The sequence below is a fragment of the Tachypleus tridentatus genome, chromosome 1 (assembly GCF_004210375.1).
Source record: "Tachypleus tridentatus isolate NWPU-2018 chromosome 1, ASM421037v1, whole genome shotgun sequence".
NCBI classification, from domain to species: Eukaryota; Metazoa; Arthropoda; class Merostomata; order Xiphosura; family Limulidae; genus Tachypleus; species Tachypleus tridentatus.
Window position 1 is genome coordinate 169936574 of NC_134825.1, and position 18571 is coordinate 169955144.

General features: G+C 32.7%; 2 protein-coding genes across 2 annotated transcripts; both read left to right on the top strand.

Annotated features, from left to right (window-relative positions):
• Positions 1-1525: 1525 nt before the first annotated feature.
• LOC143233585 (uncharacterized) lies at positions 1526-11079 on the top strand. The gene is made up of 2 exons (XM_076469950.1): positions 1526-1617; positions 10420-11079. Exon 2 carries the CDS (start codon positions 10453-10455, stop codon positions 11077-11079), a length of 627 nt encoding a protein of 208 aa, XP_076326065.1. The 5' UTR covers positions 1526-1617; positions 10420-10452.
• On the top strand, positions 11079-17075 carry LOC143233587 (N-alpha-acetyltransferase 30-like). The gene is made up of 4 exons (XM_076469962.1): positions 11079-11198; positions 13055-13178; positions 13989-14044; positions 16834-17075. The coding sequence occupies exons 1-4, from the start codon at positions 11079-11081 to the stop codon at positions 16969-16971; spliced, it is 438 nt and encodes a 145-aa protein (XP_076326077.1). The 3' UTR covers positions 16972-17075.
• The last annotated feature ends 1496 nt before the right edge of the window (positions 17076-18571 follow it).

The following is an 18571-nucleotide window of genomic DNA, read 5'->3' on the forward strand; positions in this document are numbered from 1 at the left end:
TAATTAAATCAATGGGTAGAGGCAACTTTCCGAATTTACAATGTTAAAACTGGGGGTTCCGTTACCCAGGGTGGACAGAGTGCAGATACATTATATTACTGCATTGCACTAAACAACAACAGCATTAAATCGGGTTACAGCTGGTTGCATAGTCGAAGGCAGACGATTTTTAAAAATGGAGTGAATTACACAAAAAGTCATTTCATAAGCCATGTACCACAACAGAACTTCATGCTAGGTTCGTTGGTCTTTTTTAGTTTTTATTAACGACATTCGTTAATAAGGAATAACTACAGAATTTATTTGATGTAAAGGTAAGTTTAATTCAATGAGGATTTTAAAATGTTGTTAAGGCGTTGATTAGTTGATTTTGAAATCTCGCAGATTCTTCTCAATAAAAATGAGTCTGGGTGTATTGGTTATTGCAGTATTAATTATTTTTTTAAGTTTGCAAGAAGAAATTATAGGTTAAGTTGAATGCATAAAATATTTGGTATAATTCTTACGAAGTAAAATAATGTTACTTTTCTAACAGAATCATTGACGTCAGATGTTGTAAGCAGATTAGCATTAAAGGCGTTTAAAATGAGATTTTTTTATATTTTAGAGTTGTTGTTGTTTTTGGAATTTCGCACAAAGCTACTCGAGGGCTATCTGTGCTAGCCGTCCCTAATTTAGCAGTGTAAGACTAGAGGGAAGGCAGCTAGTCATCACCACCCACCGCCAACTCTTGGGCTACTCTTTACCAACGAATAGTGGGATTGACCGTCACATTATACAGGCTTTACGTGTATTAGGTGTTTAAACTTACCACTGATCCACCGGAAGACCTTGATATTTTCCGGTATGTTCTACATTTATTTCCTATGTATCCAAATGTGCTATAAACTACCATTACACCAGTTTGTATAATATATTCATAAGTATTGCAAACAGGAAGACATGAGAAGCCGGAAACAAACAGTAAATGGAACAGCGTAGAACTCTTTGTTGAATGTTTGCAAAATATGAATACTTTACAAAAATGATTCCTCATATTTATACTATTTGTTTGTTTATTTGTTTTTGAATTTCGCGGAAAGCTACTCGAGGGCGATCTGTGCTAGCCGTCCCTAATTTAGTAGTGTAAGACCAGAGGGAAGGCAGCTAGTCATCACCACCCACCGCCAACTCTTGGGCTACTCTTTTACCAACGAATAGTGGGATTGACCGTAATATTATAGAACCCCCACGACTGAAAGGGCGAGCAAGTTTGGTGCGACAGGGATTCGAACCCGCGACCTTCGGCTTACGAGTCGAATGCCTTACGCGCTAGGCCATGCCGGGCCGTTAAATAGGACAAATAGCCTCTTGTTATATATTGTAAGTTAACAAAATAATAGCTTTTAATGTAGTAAAAAAATTTTTAGTATCAATGATGTATATAAATTTAGAAATATATTTGGATTATAAAATATTTCAACATTTTATCTTTCTTTGTGCCTTTAAAACAACAAAAATAAATAATTGAAATAGTATAAATAATATAAAGTATGTGTTAGGTGTCACTGAAATCACGAAAATTTAGCTAAGACTAAGAGGTTAAGATTTATACAAGGCGAGAATGTGGTAGCCTAGGTATGCTTTAAATTATGCTTTATCTTTTTTTTTTAGATTAAAAATTGCATTTTATCTTGAAGATACAACATATTATAACTCATAATTTTCAAATGTATTAATAATAAGCATGGCATATTCTCATTTGGTTGTTTCAGTATCTGTGTTCAGATTTCCTTTGCATAATCGTACCAATTCGCTGTGTTGCTGCCAGTCAGGTGGTAGTTTTTATTAGCCGTATGCCTCATCATCGTTCAGAGTTTTGTCGAATGAGCGTATTTATTAGTTGGTAACAGTGATACACAATTTGACCTTTCGAATGAAGTACATTTTAGTTTTCAAGCGTCTACTTGCTTTCTTTTTCCGTTATAATTTGTGTATGAGCGTTTTTAAGGAAAAAATAGCTTATTCGGTTATGATTACTTTTAATTAGTACTGTTATTATTGAATATTCCTGACTTAAGCCTATGAACTTGGGTTGTTTCAATACATTTTTAAAAATGTTTGCATTTCGTTTATACATTCTAGATCCCAACTGTAGCAATGATTTGTATGGCTTGTACATATAAGTAAGCTGTAAAATTGTCATTATAACATAACATTTGAGGAAGAACAAGGAATCCATTTGTCTATCATTGCATTTCCTTTCATTTTGTCAGTATCCATCAATTTCTGTCCAACCATTGCTCCCAAAATACCTGATCAAATCCCTCTTTTCAACTCTACCAGTCATGCTGTGTCTACCACATCTAAAGACAGTGTGTTTGAAAGGCTGCCTATCATGATTGAAAAATAAAATTACTTAATTCACATGATTTCTACCCTGCTAAGTTTTAAATATTTTTCTACTAGTCCTACCACTTTTACCATTAAGCATGAAGAAAGATATTGCACTAATCCTATCTGTTCCCTTATCATTTTTAACACTTCATTCAGGTCCCATCTAACCTATTTTTTTTTCGTATAACCATTATTCCATCTCGGGAATCATTTTAGGAAGGATACAAAGACAACACATTACTCTAAATGAAGCCTAACCAGAGATATTTACAAATAAATTACAACCTCCTTTGATTTGTATTCATTATTTCTGAAGATACAGCTCAAAATCTTATACATCAAAGTTATAAAGGAATGATCAATCAAAACATCAAGATTATTTTGTTCCATTACAATACTGAATTTATTTCAATCAAGCCCAAATTTTTGTCCATTTGCATTACCTCGCACTTAACATAATTAAATGTCATCTGACATTTATTTGTCTAGTTTGCTAAATAATCCACATCCTTTGTAAAACAACTGAATTCTCCTCACATATAGGGCAGTACTAATTGAGAAAAGGTATTTTGTGAGAGGTAGTATGTACCTTCTGGAAATACATTTTCATTTTGAGAAAAATGTCAACTTTTGAGCTATTTATTTAGATGTGAGGCATAAATAATGTACAAATGTTACAGTTAGGACCTTGCAGTCTGTTTGTAAGACAAAGTTTACAAATTATTTTAGTACATGTAAAAAAAAAAATAGTTAATAGAAAATATTGTGAAACTTGAGTAATTGTACTCTGCTATTTCAGATTAATAAAGAACATTATAATACTTTTTTAATTTTAATAATTAGGTAACTTGTTGATAACCTGAGAATGTAAATGTAGATTTTTCCATTGAATATGTTTCAGAGAATCAATTTTAGTGTAAAGTTGTCCAAATGTTAAAAGACAATCTTTGTTTAGCTCTTAGCCATGGAACTTGATGTAGCTAACGAGGCAGTTACAGTCAGATACCTTTATAGTTTTGATGGTAAATGAAAGTTTGTGGTAACAAAGTGCAAGTCTTAGCCTAATTTTATAATATTAGGTGATGAATGTTGCTTTTTATGCAGCAGATAATTAAATACCAATAATATAAATCATTTTACAAAATAGATGAACTCGGTTAATTTCATCCATTCAGCAGATACATTTCATTTGTAGACTTTTCTTAAAATGTACAGTTATGTTTAATGTTGGTTAACCAAATGGTCTTTCTTTTTTCATATAATGTTTTTAAATTATAAGTAAGTTAGAATGGTCTGATGTATTCACATTTCAAAGGAATGTAATACTTTTATCAGTATGTGACACTTCTGGTTTTTGATAATTTTACAGCAGTTGTGATTAGGAACAAGTCTACAGCACATTCTGAAATCTGTTTTTGATATTTTTTAATTTTTATAAAACTGATGTTTGTTTTGGGAATAATAATGATCAGAATCAGATTTAGAAACACTTCAAAATGTACCAGTAATTACATCATATTCTCCTGTTTCTTTACCAACCCTATTGTTATTCTCCTGTAGCAGTTATTGTTCTTTTTTTCAGTTTCTAAAATTCTTTTTTACTGTTAAAGAACATTTTCTGTGTACTAATCCAATCACTATACTGTGTTTCTGAATCAAAGAAACATTTTCATTAGTATCAGTTTATGCAGTGTTATTGTCAGTTGTTTTGGTTGATCTACTGTCAAGTTAATCATCTAAATCTGTGATAAAAGTAATGTGGGATAAAGGTCACAAAACAGACTTGAGATAGACCCACACTGGAATTCTTCCAGTGAGAATAATATCCACTTGTCACTTTTATTAATAGCATGTCAACCTTTTAGTTCATTAACAGTGTTTTGAAAATGTGCTAAGCTATAGTTAAATGTTTATGCAGAACCTTATCAGAAGGTTTCTGAAAGTCAATGTGAACTGGAGAGTCTTTGTTAAGAAAAAGAAGCAGTCAGTCAAAATCTGTGGTGAGTTAAGTAAATTAAGAAAGCCCATTTTTTAAAGTACTATGCTACATACTGTCAATTTTATATTTCAGTATTTCAGATTATTATACTTTAATGCCTTCATACTGTCAGTGAGATGCATGTAAGTCAATGGTAAGAAATGTTATTTGAGATGTATATGGCCTTATGTTCATTACTTGAGTGACGAATTTTCATATATTCAACAACCTTAGTTTACAACATTTTAATACTTACAAACTACAACAACCAAAGGAGAAAGGAAAAGAATTATTTTTTAAATCACTTGCACTATTCAATGGAGACACCAGTTTATTAAATTTTGAAAATAAAAAGATGAACATTATTAGTTGTATGTACAAGTCCTATAGTCTGTTCTTATCTGAAATATTTTGTGAAATTCTGTGCCTTTTTCTAAAGACAAAATCATGGTAAGAAGTTTTTGAAAAATCTATCTATATATATTAACTTGTGGTACAGAATTTAAGAAACAAATGTAGGTCCAAAGATAGCTTATTTCAAGTTTAATGTGAAATTTAAAGAAAGGGGCCTTTTTGCTTTAATAAGACTGTCCCAAAACTAATTATCATGTAAATATTGTTCAGCCTTCTTCAAAACTCTTAAACTTACTCTGTCCACCATATCTAAAGGCAGTCTATTCCAAAGGTCAACTACTCTGTTAGAAAAGATTATCTTAACTGAAGGTGATTTCTAGAGTGTAAAGATGTTTCCTTGACATACTATTCTCACCATAAGGTAAAAAAAAAAAACAACTTACATTGATACTTGTGATTTCCTTAATGTTAATTCAGTAAGATCTCCTTTAATGCACTCTTTTACAAGAGAAAATTTTTGAGATCTCAACCTGTCCTCATAAGATAGGAACCTAAGACTGAACCAAATACACCAAGTGAGGTCTAACAAATGATCTATATTAGGGTAACTTTTGTGTTTGGAATTACTGTTGGTTTAAACCCTTGTTTATGGGTTTCTGTTTGAGTAGTGAAATATTTTTTTTTTCCTCAGTGTGCATTCCTGTACATTGTGAGGGGACCTCCCAGGGAAGGTTCCATTCTTTCAGTTCATCTTTTCTGGGATCTCAACATCCAACCATGTGCTTGCTGTGCATGGTGATCCTTGAAGGGGGTGTAGAGGATCCTGGTGATTGAGGGGTCTAACCCTAACACGCCACTTTGGCCTTGAATTTCTGTAGGTGGGCAGCCTTGGGGTGGCCCCCTAGGGTCATTTGGCTGGTCCACTTGGGCTAAGGTCAATAAAGTACCAGTGTTGGATGTTCTCAACAGGTGTTGTGGGGGATTGTATCTGATGCTGATGTTTGGGTATAGTGCTCATGAAACTCTGGCATTGCTGCAGTGTCCTTCTTTGGCACTGTAGTGTATCCTCTTGTAGGGTTCCATGGTGGGTGGAGTCAGTGGGCCTCAAATTATTCCTTTTTTTATTGTGGATCCTCCAAATAAAAACTTAAATAAAATAGTGAAAAATCTGTACATAGGTTAAGGACCACATCTTGAAGATTCTGAGCAGCAATCTTCAACATCTGTAACACCTGTACCTCATCTTCTTATACTACATTCTCTTTCAGACAGATATCTCTCTTTTTCATTCAGAAGGGGCTGCAGGGACTTGAGGGTTCTCCAAAGTCAGTAAAGAAGATTCGCTCTGGTGACATATTGATGAAAACATCCACATCTCAACACAGTGAACTCCTTGGTTTCAGAGGCAGTTGGGGATGTACGTATTGAGGTTACACCTCATGCTACTTTGAACTCATCACGAGGAGTTATTATTAAGAGGGATTTGAAGAACATCCTTAAGTCAAAGATTCTCACTGGTTTTTCCACCCAAGGAGTTTCTGCAGTGAGGCATATCTCCACTTGCAAATATGGAATTATGATAGCAACCAGTGACCAGCAACTCACATTTACATTACTACATTCAACTGCCACCATCAAGACAGGTTATCTTAATTGCAGGGTACGGCCATATATTTCTAGTGTCAGGTTCAGTCACTCAAAGATGTTATGTCGTGGTTCCTAGACGTGTGCTCGTTGCAGTAGCAAGGACCACGATGCCTATGATGGACCATCGTTGCATCAATTGCAATGACTCTTACCCATCTCTTTCCCTAACATACATTACAGCAAATCCCAAGATCCACTTCCTTTGTTTCCGGGTACAGGTATTTCCTTGGGTACATCTTCTTCCAGTCCTCAGTTCCTAGAATCCTCTTCCAACAGCAAAGGCCTTCCTAGTTAACCCAGGGCAGGATCCATGGAGGTCGATAGACCTCCCTTGAAAAAAGTCAAGGTTGTAAACAGAAGGATTCTCCACCTAATTAGCCTGTTCATAAAAAAAAGCCACTTTGTTACAATGGAACTGTCAAGGTCTACGTTCTAATCTGGATGACATCAAAACACTGATTGCTTCTTACCATCCTTATGTCTGAAACCTGCCACCAGCCATCTTTTGGTGGTTTTTCTTTGTACAGAAATGGCAGGCTGTGTAATGGATGAGTGCATGGATGGGTGGCACTGTTGGTTGATTAGTATGTGCCCACCCTGTCTTTGCCACTCGACACACCCTTGGAGGCTGTAGCCATCCATGTTTCCTTGGGTTGCACCATTGCTGCTTGTTCTCTCTACTTGCCCCCTGGAAAGACCTGTGATCAATCAGGCCTTGATGCTCTCATTCAATAGTTGCCATCTCTTTTTTTAATCCTGGGGGCCTTTAATGGACATCATCCCCCTTTGGGGAAGTGCTGATATTGATGGGAGAGGTATGGTCTCTGATCACAACCTTTTCTCTTTTCAATAGCAGTTCTTGTAATTATTTTCATGCACCTGGTCAGTCCTTTACTGTTATTGATTTCTAAATTTGCTCCCCTTCATTATTCTCCCACTTTTCATGAAGGGTTGACAGTATCATCTTCCTATAATTTTGAGAGACTGGCCATGGTTGATACCACCCGACCCACGTGCCTCGGTGGAAGCTGGATCAAGCAAACTGGCATCTTTCATTGCTCGCAGTAACTGACTGTATTATACAGGCAGCTGCCTAATGTATTCCTAAAACCTCGACCGCTTTCCAAAATATCCTCGTCAGTGGTGGAATCCTGCTTGCCACATGGCACGGAAGGCTGAAAAATGGACCTGTGATATTTTTCGTAAGTATCCCACACTCTCGCACCTCCTCGCTTTAAAGCAGGCCCATGCATGTGATCGGTGGGTGTGACGTCAAAGCCAGAAGGAATCTTGGATTAAGTTCACAACCAGCATATCTTCTACCACCAGTCCCAAAGTCACATGGGACAAGATTAGAAAGATCAGTGGAGCAATATAATTATGTCCCCCTCTCAATCTTGCTCTCTGATGGCCAGGATTTAGTTGATACCCAGAGCATTGCTGATATTCTAGGTGAAAGCTTTTGCTGGATATCTGGGACTTCTGCTTCTTCCTTTTAATGCTATTTGTGTTGTTTCTTAAACATTGTTTTATTTTACCTTAATTTCCTTTTGTGAATTTCACTAAATTTCTTTAATTTTAACTTTTTACGGGATGTTTGATACAGTTAGCCAAGTTGCTTTGTGCCATAAAACATCAAACCAACCAACCAACCAAATTTTTTTATACAGATATTAAGCTAATAAAGAAAATCTAAAAGTGTTGAAAATTTTATTACAGTTATGAACTGGTTTGCTTGATGGCATGGTTTGTGCTGTTAAGTTGAATTCTTACAAAATTTTGTTAAATAGACATGAATATTCATGATCAAAAGTAGATGGTTGCATTGAATAACAGCTTGATGTTAGTGAACTGAAAGGCTATCAGTCCCATTTCTTTTTTTTTAGTAATGAAGCCTTATGTGCAGTTTGTAAAACTGATCTGTTTGGAAAGAGTATTTGAAAAAAACAGGTTAGTAGACTTACTATTAAATGTGATTCCTGAATCTACTAAAAGTTATAATGCAACAAAATTGCTCTAGGAGACATTTTTGTATTAGCCTAATTATAGGGTGATGTTGAATATAAGGCAACTCCAATTTTTAGAAACCATTGGAAAGAAAACAGTGTCACAACATCCTTTTTACATCTGCAAAACACTTTTCTTGCAGAATGTGCTTCAAGGAGTTAATTTTGTTACCACAAACACATCACATTATTTTCAGTTGCTCCAAATTTTCCAGCAGTGGTATAATTGTTTGTTTTGTCTGTTCATGTACTACTATAATTTTAAGACTTGCATCATAATTCTTTGTTAATTTGACATTTTCTTGTTTCCTGTCTTTCAGTTTTGTTGCACAAGGGTTGACCATTGACACAAGACTTGCAGATTACAATTATTACAAAATTTAAAACTAACATAGTCAAACCTATAATGCACAAGCACAATAAACACTAAATACAGCCTGCAAGTGAATTAGTTGCAAGAATTTTCAATAATCATGAATGAACATCTAGCACACACGTGTAGATAACGTGCTATCTGGATGCTCATGAGTGCAACAGGCTAGAGTAGGGGAAGGGGTCTGTGATCATCCATGATTGTTAGGCAACTATGAGTTTTACAACCTAATTATTAATTTTAATAAAGCATTGCTTTATAATCAGACCAATACAGTTCTTCTGTCTCAGGCTTGGACATGTATTTGATGTGAGTATTTTGTGGTGCCTCTTCATTTGTTTTTGAGTCACTAAATTATCAGTGTTATTATTATTTGTTTTATGTTGTTAAATGGATATGTGCATCTTTTAAATAGTGTATATTCTGTGTCAAAGACTCGCAGGCCTGATATATTGTGTTAGTCATTAACTTATGGATAATAGTTTTTGCTACTTATAAGCTACCTTAAACCATGAAGTTTCAGCTGATAGAAGTTAATTTCTCTTTCTGTTATTATTAGAATGTTTTCTTATTTTCCATATAAGACATTTACTTGTAATAATATGTACAAAATTGCATGAAATTACTAATGTGACTTAGTAATATAAATGAAGTAAATGGAGTTTTGATTCTTAATGTATAACGTGTTGCCTTATGACTTTTGCTAAATACTGCCCGTAAGACTTTTGATGATTGTTTTGCCACATAAACCAGTAACTTTCTCACTAAAATGTAACTGTATATCATATTCCCTGAACACAAATATGGAGTCCAAATCATGATGCTGTTTTCTCTCAAAGGAAAACAGACTAAACATTTATAATTTTTTTAACTTACAGTGGGTAATACAGAAAGTTAATTTGTACTCTTGTAATCTAGTACAAATGATGCAAGTTTCCACTATGTTGAAGCTTGACAAAACATTCCTGTGAGAGGGTTATAGAGGAAACTTGAAGTGAAAAACTGATAGATATTTTTATATTTTATATGCAATCTACAGCCCTGATGACTGTATTGGGACGAGATTTGTGTTTGTACTCATTGACTCGATAGCCTTTTTTTTGAGATACTGTTTAGCTAGATATGATAAGTACATTTTAAATTAGGCCTTTCAAGAGTTTTTACAAAATAAATAAAGGTGATGTTGCTCTTAAATTTAAAATTCTTATAAACCAAATCAATGACTAATATTTGTACTTTTTGTCACAAGTGATCATTCAACAGGTTTTAGGATTTTATCAACAATCATATGAACTTGTAAATAGTTCACTTTTCAACAATATTAATATCTAACTCACACAAGAAGGAAATCTTTTCCAAATTTCCTTGCCAAGATGCATCACTTTGAGCTTTGTGAAACTATAGACAGGAAAATGATTCAGTGTTCATATCACATAGATAAATAGAACTTGTTTTATTCTCAAGTATTGTTGGCATATTAACAAGTTGTATACCTGTCAGTTTCAAGTAATTTATGCATGAACTTTCGTTGTCTTAATTATGAACTTCTGAATTGTAAGAGTAACTTTTGCTGTGTTTAATATTGCCCGAGTTAAATGGTGATATTCCAGGTTTAATCCTATTATATGAATGAATCAGTTGAGAAGTGGCATGTTTGAATTAATTTAGTCACTTTTGTTTTGTAGGTAAATATATGTGTGTGTTTTGGTACCATTGAAATGGATCAAACTTTATCGGCTAAGGCCACAAGTGTAACCGATTCGAAGAGAAATAACGATAGGAACCATGTAATCAGTGTGACCTCTCAAGTGAAAGACAAGCTTCATCTGCATTCACAAGAATTCACTGGTACTATTTCAAATAAAACTAAGAACGACCCGACAAGTAAATCCTCCTCTATTAATGGTTGTCTTTCAGATATTTACCCGTGTCCCAAATCTGTGGATTCAACAACTATTAATGGTCTTGCAAGACATGCCCTTGAGAAGCTAACACACTGTGATGGTATATCATTGGAAACTTGTAGTGGCAATAATGTGTTCCATTACAAAACAGTAAAACAGTGTGAAAGCCAAATTTGCCCAAATGAGTATTTACAAAATGCTATTGTGGAAGAGCATGCACATAACCACCATAGTACTTTGAATCAAAATTTTGTGTGTGGAGTTCATAGCAAACCAGTCTTTGGACTAAATAGCCTATCTAAAGGTGATATAGACACTGCAATAAGTACTTGTGATAATGAAAATGTAGTTAAAGATGAAGAAGTTAAAAATAAGACAGTGGTAAATGTTTCACCGCAAGAGAGTTTGTTGAACAAAGCCTGTGAGATAACTTATATATAATGCAGTCGGAAAAACAGATGCCCAATATAATCCAGTTAATACAAAAGGATCTATCGGAACCTTATTCCATATATACTTATAGATACTTCATCCACAATTGGCCTAAACTGTGTTTCTTGGTAAGTTGTACAGATTTGACTAGTTTTACATATATTTGTAACTTTTGAAGAAGTTTTTTGTATGCAGGGCTTAACTAGTTTTATATGAAAAAAATGATTTTAAACCTTTATATTTTACATACTGCAATTCTTGCATTTTTGTATGTTTATATTTTGCATACATACACATATTTATTTCCTTTAAAATAGAACAATGTAGTTATATCCTCTGATTTAACCATATTTATTATAATGCCAGATAAATCTGTGGTAAAACAAGTATATTGAATTATAAAGATGTTTACTTAACTCTGAAGATTACTTGTGTTGTTAGTACTTTAGACTTCGGGTTCACCTTTTATAATAAGGTTTTAAGTGTATTGTACACGCTTTCTCTGACCAAAGTATTTACATCATGTATGAAAGTTTGAATATAGTAGTTACTGTTCACTTCATGAAATTCACTTCTAAAATCTTTACACCCTAAGGTCAGAATCCACAGATATATTCTTTTTGTGTGAGTATTAATTTGTGATGACAAGAAAACCCACTTGTAGAGAAAATTATATATCTAAAAACCCGGTCACACCAAACATGTCCGTCCTTTCAGCCGTGGGAGCGTTATATTCATTGGTAAAAGAGTAGCCCAAGAGTTGGCGGTGGGTGGTGATGACTAACTGTCTTCCCTATAGTCTTACACTGCTAAATTAGGGATGGCTAGTGCAGATAGCCCTCGAGTAGCTTTGCGAGAAATTCAAAAAACAAAACTATTTAAAAACGGTTGATATGGGTAGAGAAAGTACTTGTAGTGGAGGAGTGAACAACGTTTCAACCTTCTTCAGGCATCGTCAAGTTCACAAAGAAAGAAAGGGTCACTGACCAGTAGCTGACCACAAGTTTGAAAGCGGTTGTATAATTGAGTGTAGGAACATAGAGGGTGTGCTTAGATGTTGGATATATTTATTTATATAGGTATAAAGATGTTCCTTTGCTTTGGTTTATTTTAGGCTTGAATTGTTGTATAAGCAAGGCTTCTTTAATTTTGCATTTGTTTATGTTTGTTTATTTAATATTTGGGTGTTTTCTATGGTTATGTTGTATTTATTTGATTTGCAGTGTTCGGAAAATGTGTGAAGGTGTTTGTCAGTGTAGTTTTTACATGGTATAGACCTGAGTTTTGTGCCTGGTGTTTGAATAAATTTGGTATTAACTGGAATGTCATATTTTGTTGCTAGTTTTTGCGAAATGTTGGTAATTTTTCTGCTGATGTTGGGAATATATGGTATGCAGCTGTATATGGTTTCATGATTTTTTAAATCGTGGGGTATATTTACTTTCGTTAGTTGATTTTGCTTTTGTTAAGGTGTGTGCATATAATGTTTTCTACAGAAACTTGTTGATGTTGATGAATTATTGGTTTATTTTGTCTAATTCATCATTAATTTTATGTGGTGAGCATAGTTTTATGGCTGTGTGTATTTGGGTTCTTAGTATGTTGAGTTTTTTGTTTTGTTTCACGTGCTGAGTCCCAAGGAATGTATAGGTGATTTTTGGTGGATTTCTGTTTTAAGTTGTATGTCTGTTCTTGTAATTTTGAGGTTAAGAAATGATATTTGATTGCTTTCTTCCTGTTCACATGTGAAGTTAATGTTGGGATGTATAGAGTTAATGTGATTGAAAAAATTAAGTGTGTGTCCTGTAGATCTGAATCCCGCAACTGTGTCATCTACATATCTGTACCAGTATAGTGGTGGATGTAATGCTGTGTTAATTGCTTGTGTTTCAACTTGTATCATAAAATTTGTGATTACACAGGTGTACAATCCTGTCATTTTTAAAATGTTTAACATTCTCAATAATGTTTATTTCACTGTCAGGCTATAGATGGGAAGAAATGTATTGGTGCCATTGTTTGCAAGCTGGATGTTCATAAGAAACTGATAAGAAGAGGTTACATTGCGATGTTAGCAGTTGATGAAAACTACAGGAAGCAGAGAATAGGTATTGAATTCTGAGGATGAAGAAATATCATTCACATAAAACAAACATTTCATTGTAACAGAAAAAAAACTTTCCTTGTGAGTGTTTTATGTTTACCAAAGTAATGTGGTGATGCAACTGAAATGAAATGTGGTTTTATTCTATTTTGTATTGGGAAGTTAATTGAACATTATTAAAGTAAGTACATTTTTAAATGGATGGTCTTTATTAAATAAAATTTAGAGGCATGTTTACATTAATCTCCTTTTTAAGTTGTATAGTTGTATTATTCTGATTACAGAATAAACTCTCTGAATTATCTAAATTTGGTTAAAAAGTTCATCTTTTTGCATTTATGTATAAAGTCACAATCTTGGCAAAATATTGAATTAATTTTCATATTTATCAGTTCATTACCATTCAGTAAAAAATAACCTATTTTACAAAATAAAGTATTGAACTACTTACAATTTAGATAATTGAAATTTCTGAATAATTTAGCATTAGTTAGGTTGCTTACTTGCTCTTTGGTAGAACTGGTATTTCATGGGAAAATTATAATTTTAAATGTGTTCATATTTTTACATTGCACAATGATATTAGTAAGATTATTATGTTTTGATAATGGTAACTCTATATTCAAGTTCTTATACAGGGTGCTAAAATAAAAACTGCTTAAATAGAACGATGACAATATAGTAAATGTATGAGCTTATACTTTCACTAGTATTAAATTAATTAATTATAAAAAACACCTATTTACTGACACAAATCATTTTATGTGTAATAATTGTATTTATAAACTGTTAAAAAGAAGACTTTTGATTTCAGGATCAAATCTGGTGCTGAAAGCAATTCGAGCCATGTTGGCAGACGAAGCTGATGAGGTTTGTGTTTATACGTACCATTACAAATGTAGAAAGTTTGTTTTTCTTTAAAAAATATAAATGGTAAAAAATTGACTAAGATTTTCATAATTTCAGTCATTTATTTCAAATCAATACAGTTTTAATGAAACGTGAAAATATTTGTGCATAAGGTGATAAAATGTTTATATTATTAATAAGCATAAGATTAAGTTAAGTTAGAAGTATATAAATTTTATGTCTTATGAATGCAGAAGTACTTAAAATTACTTATCTTTCAGTATGTTTTTGAATAAACAAATACTCACATTCATCTTACCTAGTGAGTTAAAAGATCCATTAATGTGTTTTATGAATACATCAAATTAATTGCTTTACTTATAAGTAGTAGTCCCCAGCTGGTACGGCAGTAAGTATATGAAGTTACAATGCTAAATTTCGCTCCATTCCCCTCGGTGGACTAAGCAAATGGTCCGATGCGGCTTTGTTGTCAGAAAACGCACACACCTATGAGTAGATGTTGACAAAATAGGTGCTGGACTGTTATGTTTTATGAGAAGGAATTTTTTAAAGATTATTGAAATGTTTGTATTTTGAGTAATATTAATTCTCACCAGAAGAAATGACTTTATATAGTGTTGCAGTGTATTGAGAAATATTTGAAAACAATCATAACAATTTTGTGAATAACTTCTAATTAGTTTTTTTGATATGATACTCTTCTCAGGTGATCCCCAAGTGTTAGTGGTTATTATAAGAAAGAAATGTGAGTCATTGGATTTGATCTTTTTAAGTTCTTGGACAAGTTTGTTAAAAAACAAAAAAGCTTCATATAATTAGGCTTTTTGATTTTGGAAATAACTTTCAATATTAAATTATTTTTAACTTTATCACTGTAGGTCGTGGGTCAAAGGCTACATCATGTTTTTTTGACTTGAATTCAAAATGTTATTGAACTAATATTTTATGAATTTTTATACATTAGGTGTCAAACTGTAGATTATAATTCAAGTTTTAGTGTTATACATTATTAATGTTTTTAATTTAAAAGTACACATTAAATTTACAAACATCAATTTTTGTGTGTTACATGATGTTTAATGATACATTGGTTCAAATTAGTGTTTTTTTATGTTGAAATACAAAGTCTGTAGTTTTGTACAAATTACGAACTCAAATAATTAATGTTAAAATGCAAGAATATAAAGTAAGAACCTCCTATCTCATCTGTTTGCTGAGATATTGGTCATGTAGTAAACCAACTCAGTGGTCCTGTTAGGATGTTGTTTCCTTCTTTTGAAACAACATTTCAAGTAGTGTCTTTAATCTGCTCAAAATTTAATATTTGTTTAGGCCAAAATACAGCTTGATTATTTAACTCTAACTTATAATAGAATTCTATTATACTGATATAGTAATTCATGATTTATTTTCCTTACTTAGATGTATATATAAATCCCAAAAACAGTTTCCTGTCACATCCTCCATGAAAATTTCTTAAGCTACAAGAAGCAGCAACTGAGTACAAAGGTCTTAACAACAAAAAATAACTCTTTGTTGTACTTAACTTACTGTTCTGTGTTTTAAGAAAACTAAGTTTAAGACCTTCTTTGTAAATACCAATGATCAATATACACATATAACATAATAACTGAAATGTGGATTTTTTTAAAAATACTAGTCCATTAAAACACAGTCAAGAATATGTTTTGTAAAGACTACAGGTCAGTTTTATGTTATTGGATATGATAAAATGAGTTCACGTGTGCCTCATTGTCATAACTTCTGTATTGTTAGCCAAGTATGACTGAAAAGGCAATATAATAAATGTGTGTGTGTGTGTGTGTGTGTGTGCAATGTTGTGATATTTTAGCTACTTAGACTAAACATTTGTTTCTGTTGTAATCTGTAGTCATTCTAGAATGAAAAAAGCATGATTTATGTTTAGTTCCTAATTTTTATTGTGGTTACAAGGTCAATTGATAGAACCTCTGTAGTAATGACAGAAAAAATAACAGACAAAATATGAAGTTTTATTGAAAACAAATGTTTGAAATGTATTTAGGAGGTTTTAGAGATTACACAATAAAATTTGAGAGTTTTGGGATAGAGAATAGTTTTATAATCATGACATGAAAATCACTTCACATTTGGATTAGCAACGACACAGGCTCGATAGTTTCACAAACAGATCTTTAGTAAAAATATTTCATTAAAAGGAGGCATGGTGAGGTGGGTTAAGGCGTTCGACTCATAATCTGAGGGTGTTGGGTTCAAATCCTTGTCACACCAAACATGTTTGCCCTTTCAGCTGTGGAGACATCATAACATTACGGTCAATCTCACTATTCATTAATAAAAGAGTAGCTCAACAGTTGGCAGTGAGTGAGAATGACTAGCTGCCTTCCCTCTAGTCTTATACTACTAAGTTAGGGATGGCTAGCATGGATAGCCCTCATGTAGCTTTGTGGGAAATTGAAAACAAACAAAACAAACTTCATTAAAGTCATAATTTTTTATATATAAAAGACTTGGGATCATTACTAAAGTCTACCAAAGTTTCTGAAGATACACATACAGCATTAAAAGTTTGATTATAAATACTTAGCGTGTGCAAATGTGTATAACGAACTTGTGTATATTACACTAAGCCAGTTGCAAAAGGGTTAAAAAACATGCAGTTGAGTTGAGAAGAAATCTTTCTATACATTTTACAATAGGAAGAGATGAAAACAGCTCTTTATATGTGAGAAAATCTTATATTTAGTTGCCAATATTAGTTTATAGTGACAAATGAAATTTGTTTACAGGTTGTGCTAGAAACAGAGATAACCAACAAACCTGCTTTGCGACTGTATGAAAACCTAGGATTTGTTCGTGACAAACGGCTTTTCAGATATTATTTGAATGGAGTGGATGCACTGCGACTCAAACTGTGGCTCCGGTGAAAAATTGCATCATTCTGTTTGTTATTAATTATTTCATTGACAAGGAATGTTCGTCTTGCTTGTTTGAAAGAAATTTTAATTCTTTGTGCAAATAAAACTGCAACGAATATGGAAGATATTATAACCTCGCATATTGTTCCCAGTTTTGGTATAGATGTTTGGGCCTGGATCGTCATCCGTATTACACTTTGTACAAGGTTTTTTTTCTCTCATTGAGATTTCTAGTGTATATCTTTGTATGGTGGGAAAAAGGTATTCAAGAGAAATTTACTAGCTTTGAAACTCACGAGGATGTTTCAAAAAATAAATGACTTTAAGATAACCATGGAAATTGTGATGTTCTTGAAATAATTTTACTTTATTTGTCTGTTTAATGGTTGGGTAGGCAGCATAGGATATAGTTCATTTTAATTGTTACTTGTTTTCGTTTTCATAAAGTAATTCATTGAAGAGCATAGGCAAATAATTAGACTGATATGTGTTTGTATACTCAAAGGAAATGCAAATAGTATTTAAATCCTGTGACAAATGTATAAGTAAGAAATTATGTTATCACTGCATTATTAAGTAGAATTTCCTTGTCATCTAAAATTATTATCTGAAAGTGTCCATAATGGCAGTCAACTTGTTTGAAGACTTACTTAACATCAAACCTAACTAAAATTATAATTGGTTTAATACTTTATATATGCCCCCGCTAGTACAGCGGTATGTCTCCGGATTTATAACGCTAAAATCAGGGGTTCGATTTCCCTCGGTGGGCTGAGCAGATAGCCATTTGTGGCTTTGCTTTAAGAGAACACACACACACATACTTTATATACATGTATGATTTATGTAAATTAACTAAAACATAAATGAGAATATTTCAATTTTGAGAAACTGGTATTCTTGCAGATATTTGAAATTCTAAAATAAAGGTTTATGTAGTAGGTTTATTTGTAAAGTACAACTGTGTGTATATACATACACTAAAAACCTGTTTTACTCAATACAGTGACAAAAGCATTTTCAAATTCATGTTGGTTATTTAACACTAAAAAAAAGAAAAACTAGTTTTAAAATGTGAGAAAGTATCAATCATTGGTTCAGCAAAGCATTTTTGTATAACTAGAAGATAAATTGATATTTTATCTTTACTGACAAATTTTAAATCCAACAATTAAGTAGAGATTAACATGTATTCTCAGTTCACAGCCAGTTGCTGCAAAAATATGCTCTTCGTTTTGGAGCTGTAAGTGTGCTGTACGAGTGACTTGTATATAACACTTCACTCATACAAAAGTTTGTGGTGGTTGCCATTGACTTAGCTGCATTCTCTCTAGTCTTTCAATTTAAAATTAAGGATGGCTGTGTGCAGCCAAGCTGCTTGTGTGGTTTTATGCAAAATTTCTGAAAGAGCTAAAGAAATTTCAAACTTAGAGTTATTAAACCATATTAAAAATTATTACTTAAAACATAACTACCAAAAATATTTTGAGAATATATAGCTGATTATTAGTTGTTTGTAGTAAAAATTTTATATACAGAATATTTATATAAATTAAGAATTGATCTTTCCCTCATTAACTTTAAATTTTTAGAAAAACAGAAATTTTAA

Excerpts from the sequence above, each read along its gene's own strand:
- LOC143233585 (XM_076469950.1), top strand. The coding sequence starts at position 10,453 with ATGGATCAAACTTTATCGGCTAAGGCCACAAGTGTAACCGATTCGAAG.
- LOC143233587 (XM_076469962.1), top strand. The coding sequence starts at position 11,079 with ATGCAGTCGGAAAAACAGATGCCCAATATAATCCAGTTAATACAAAAG. Across the intron at positions 13,179-13,988 it reads CTACAGGAAGCAGAGAATAG|GATCAAATCTGGTGCTGAAA; the intron begins GTATTGAATTCT and ends TTTTGATTTCAG. Across the intron at positions 14,045-16,833 it reads TGGCAGACGAAGCTGATGAG|GTTGTGCTAGAAACAGAGAT; the intron begins GTTTGTGTTTAT and ends ATTTGTTTACAG.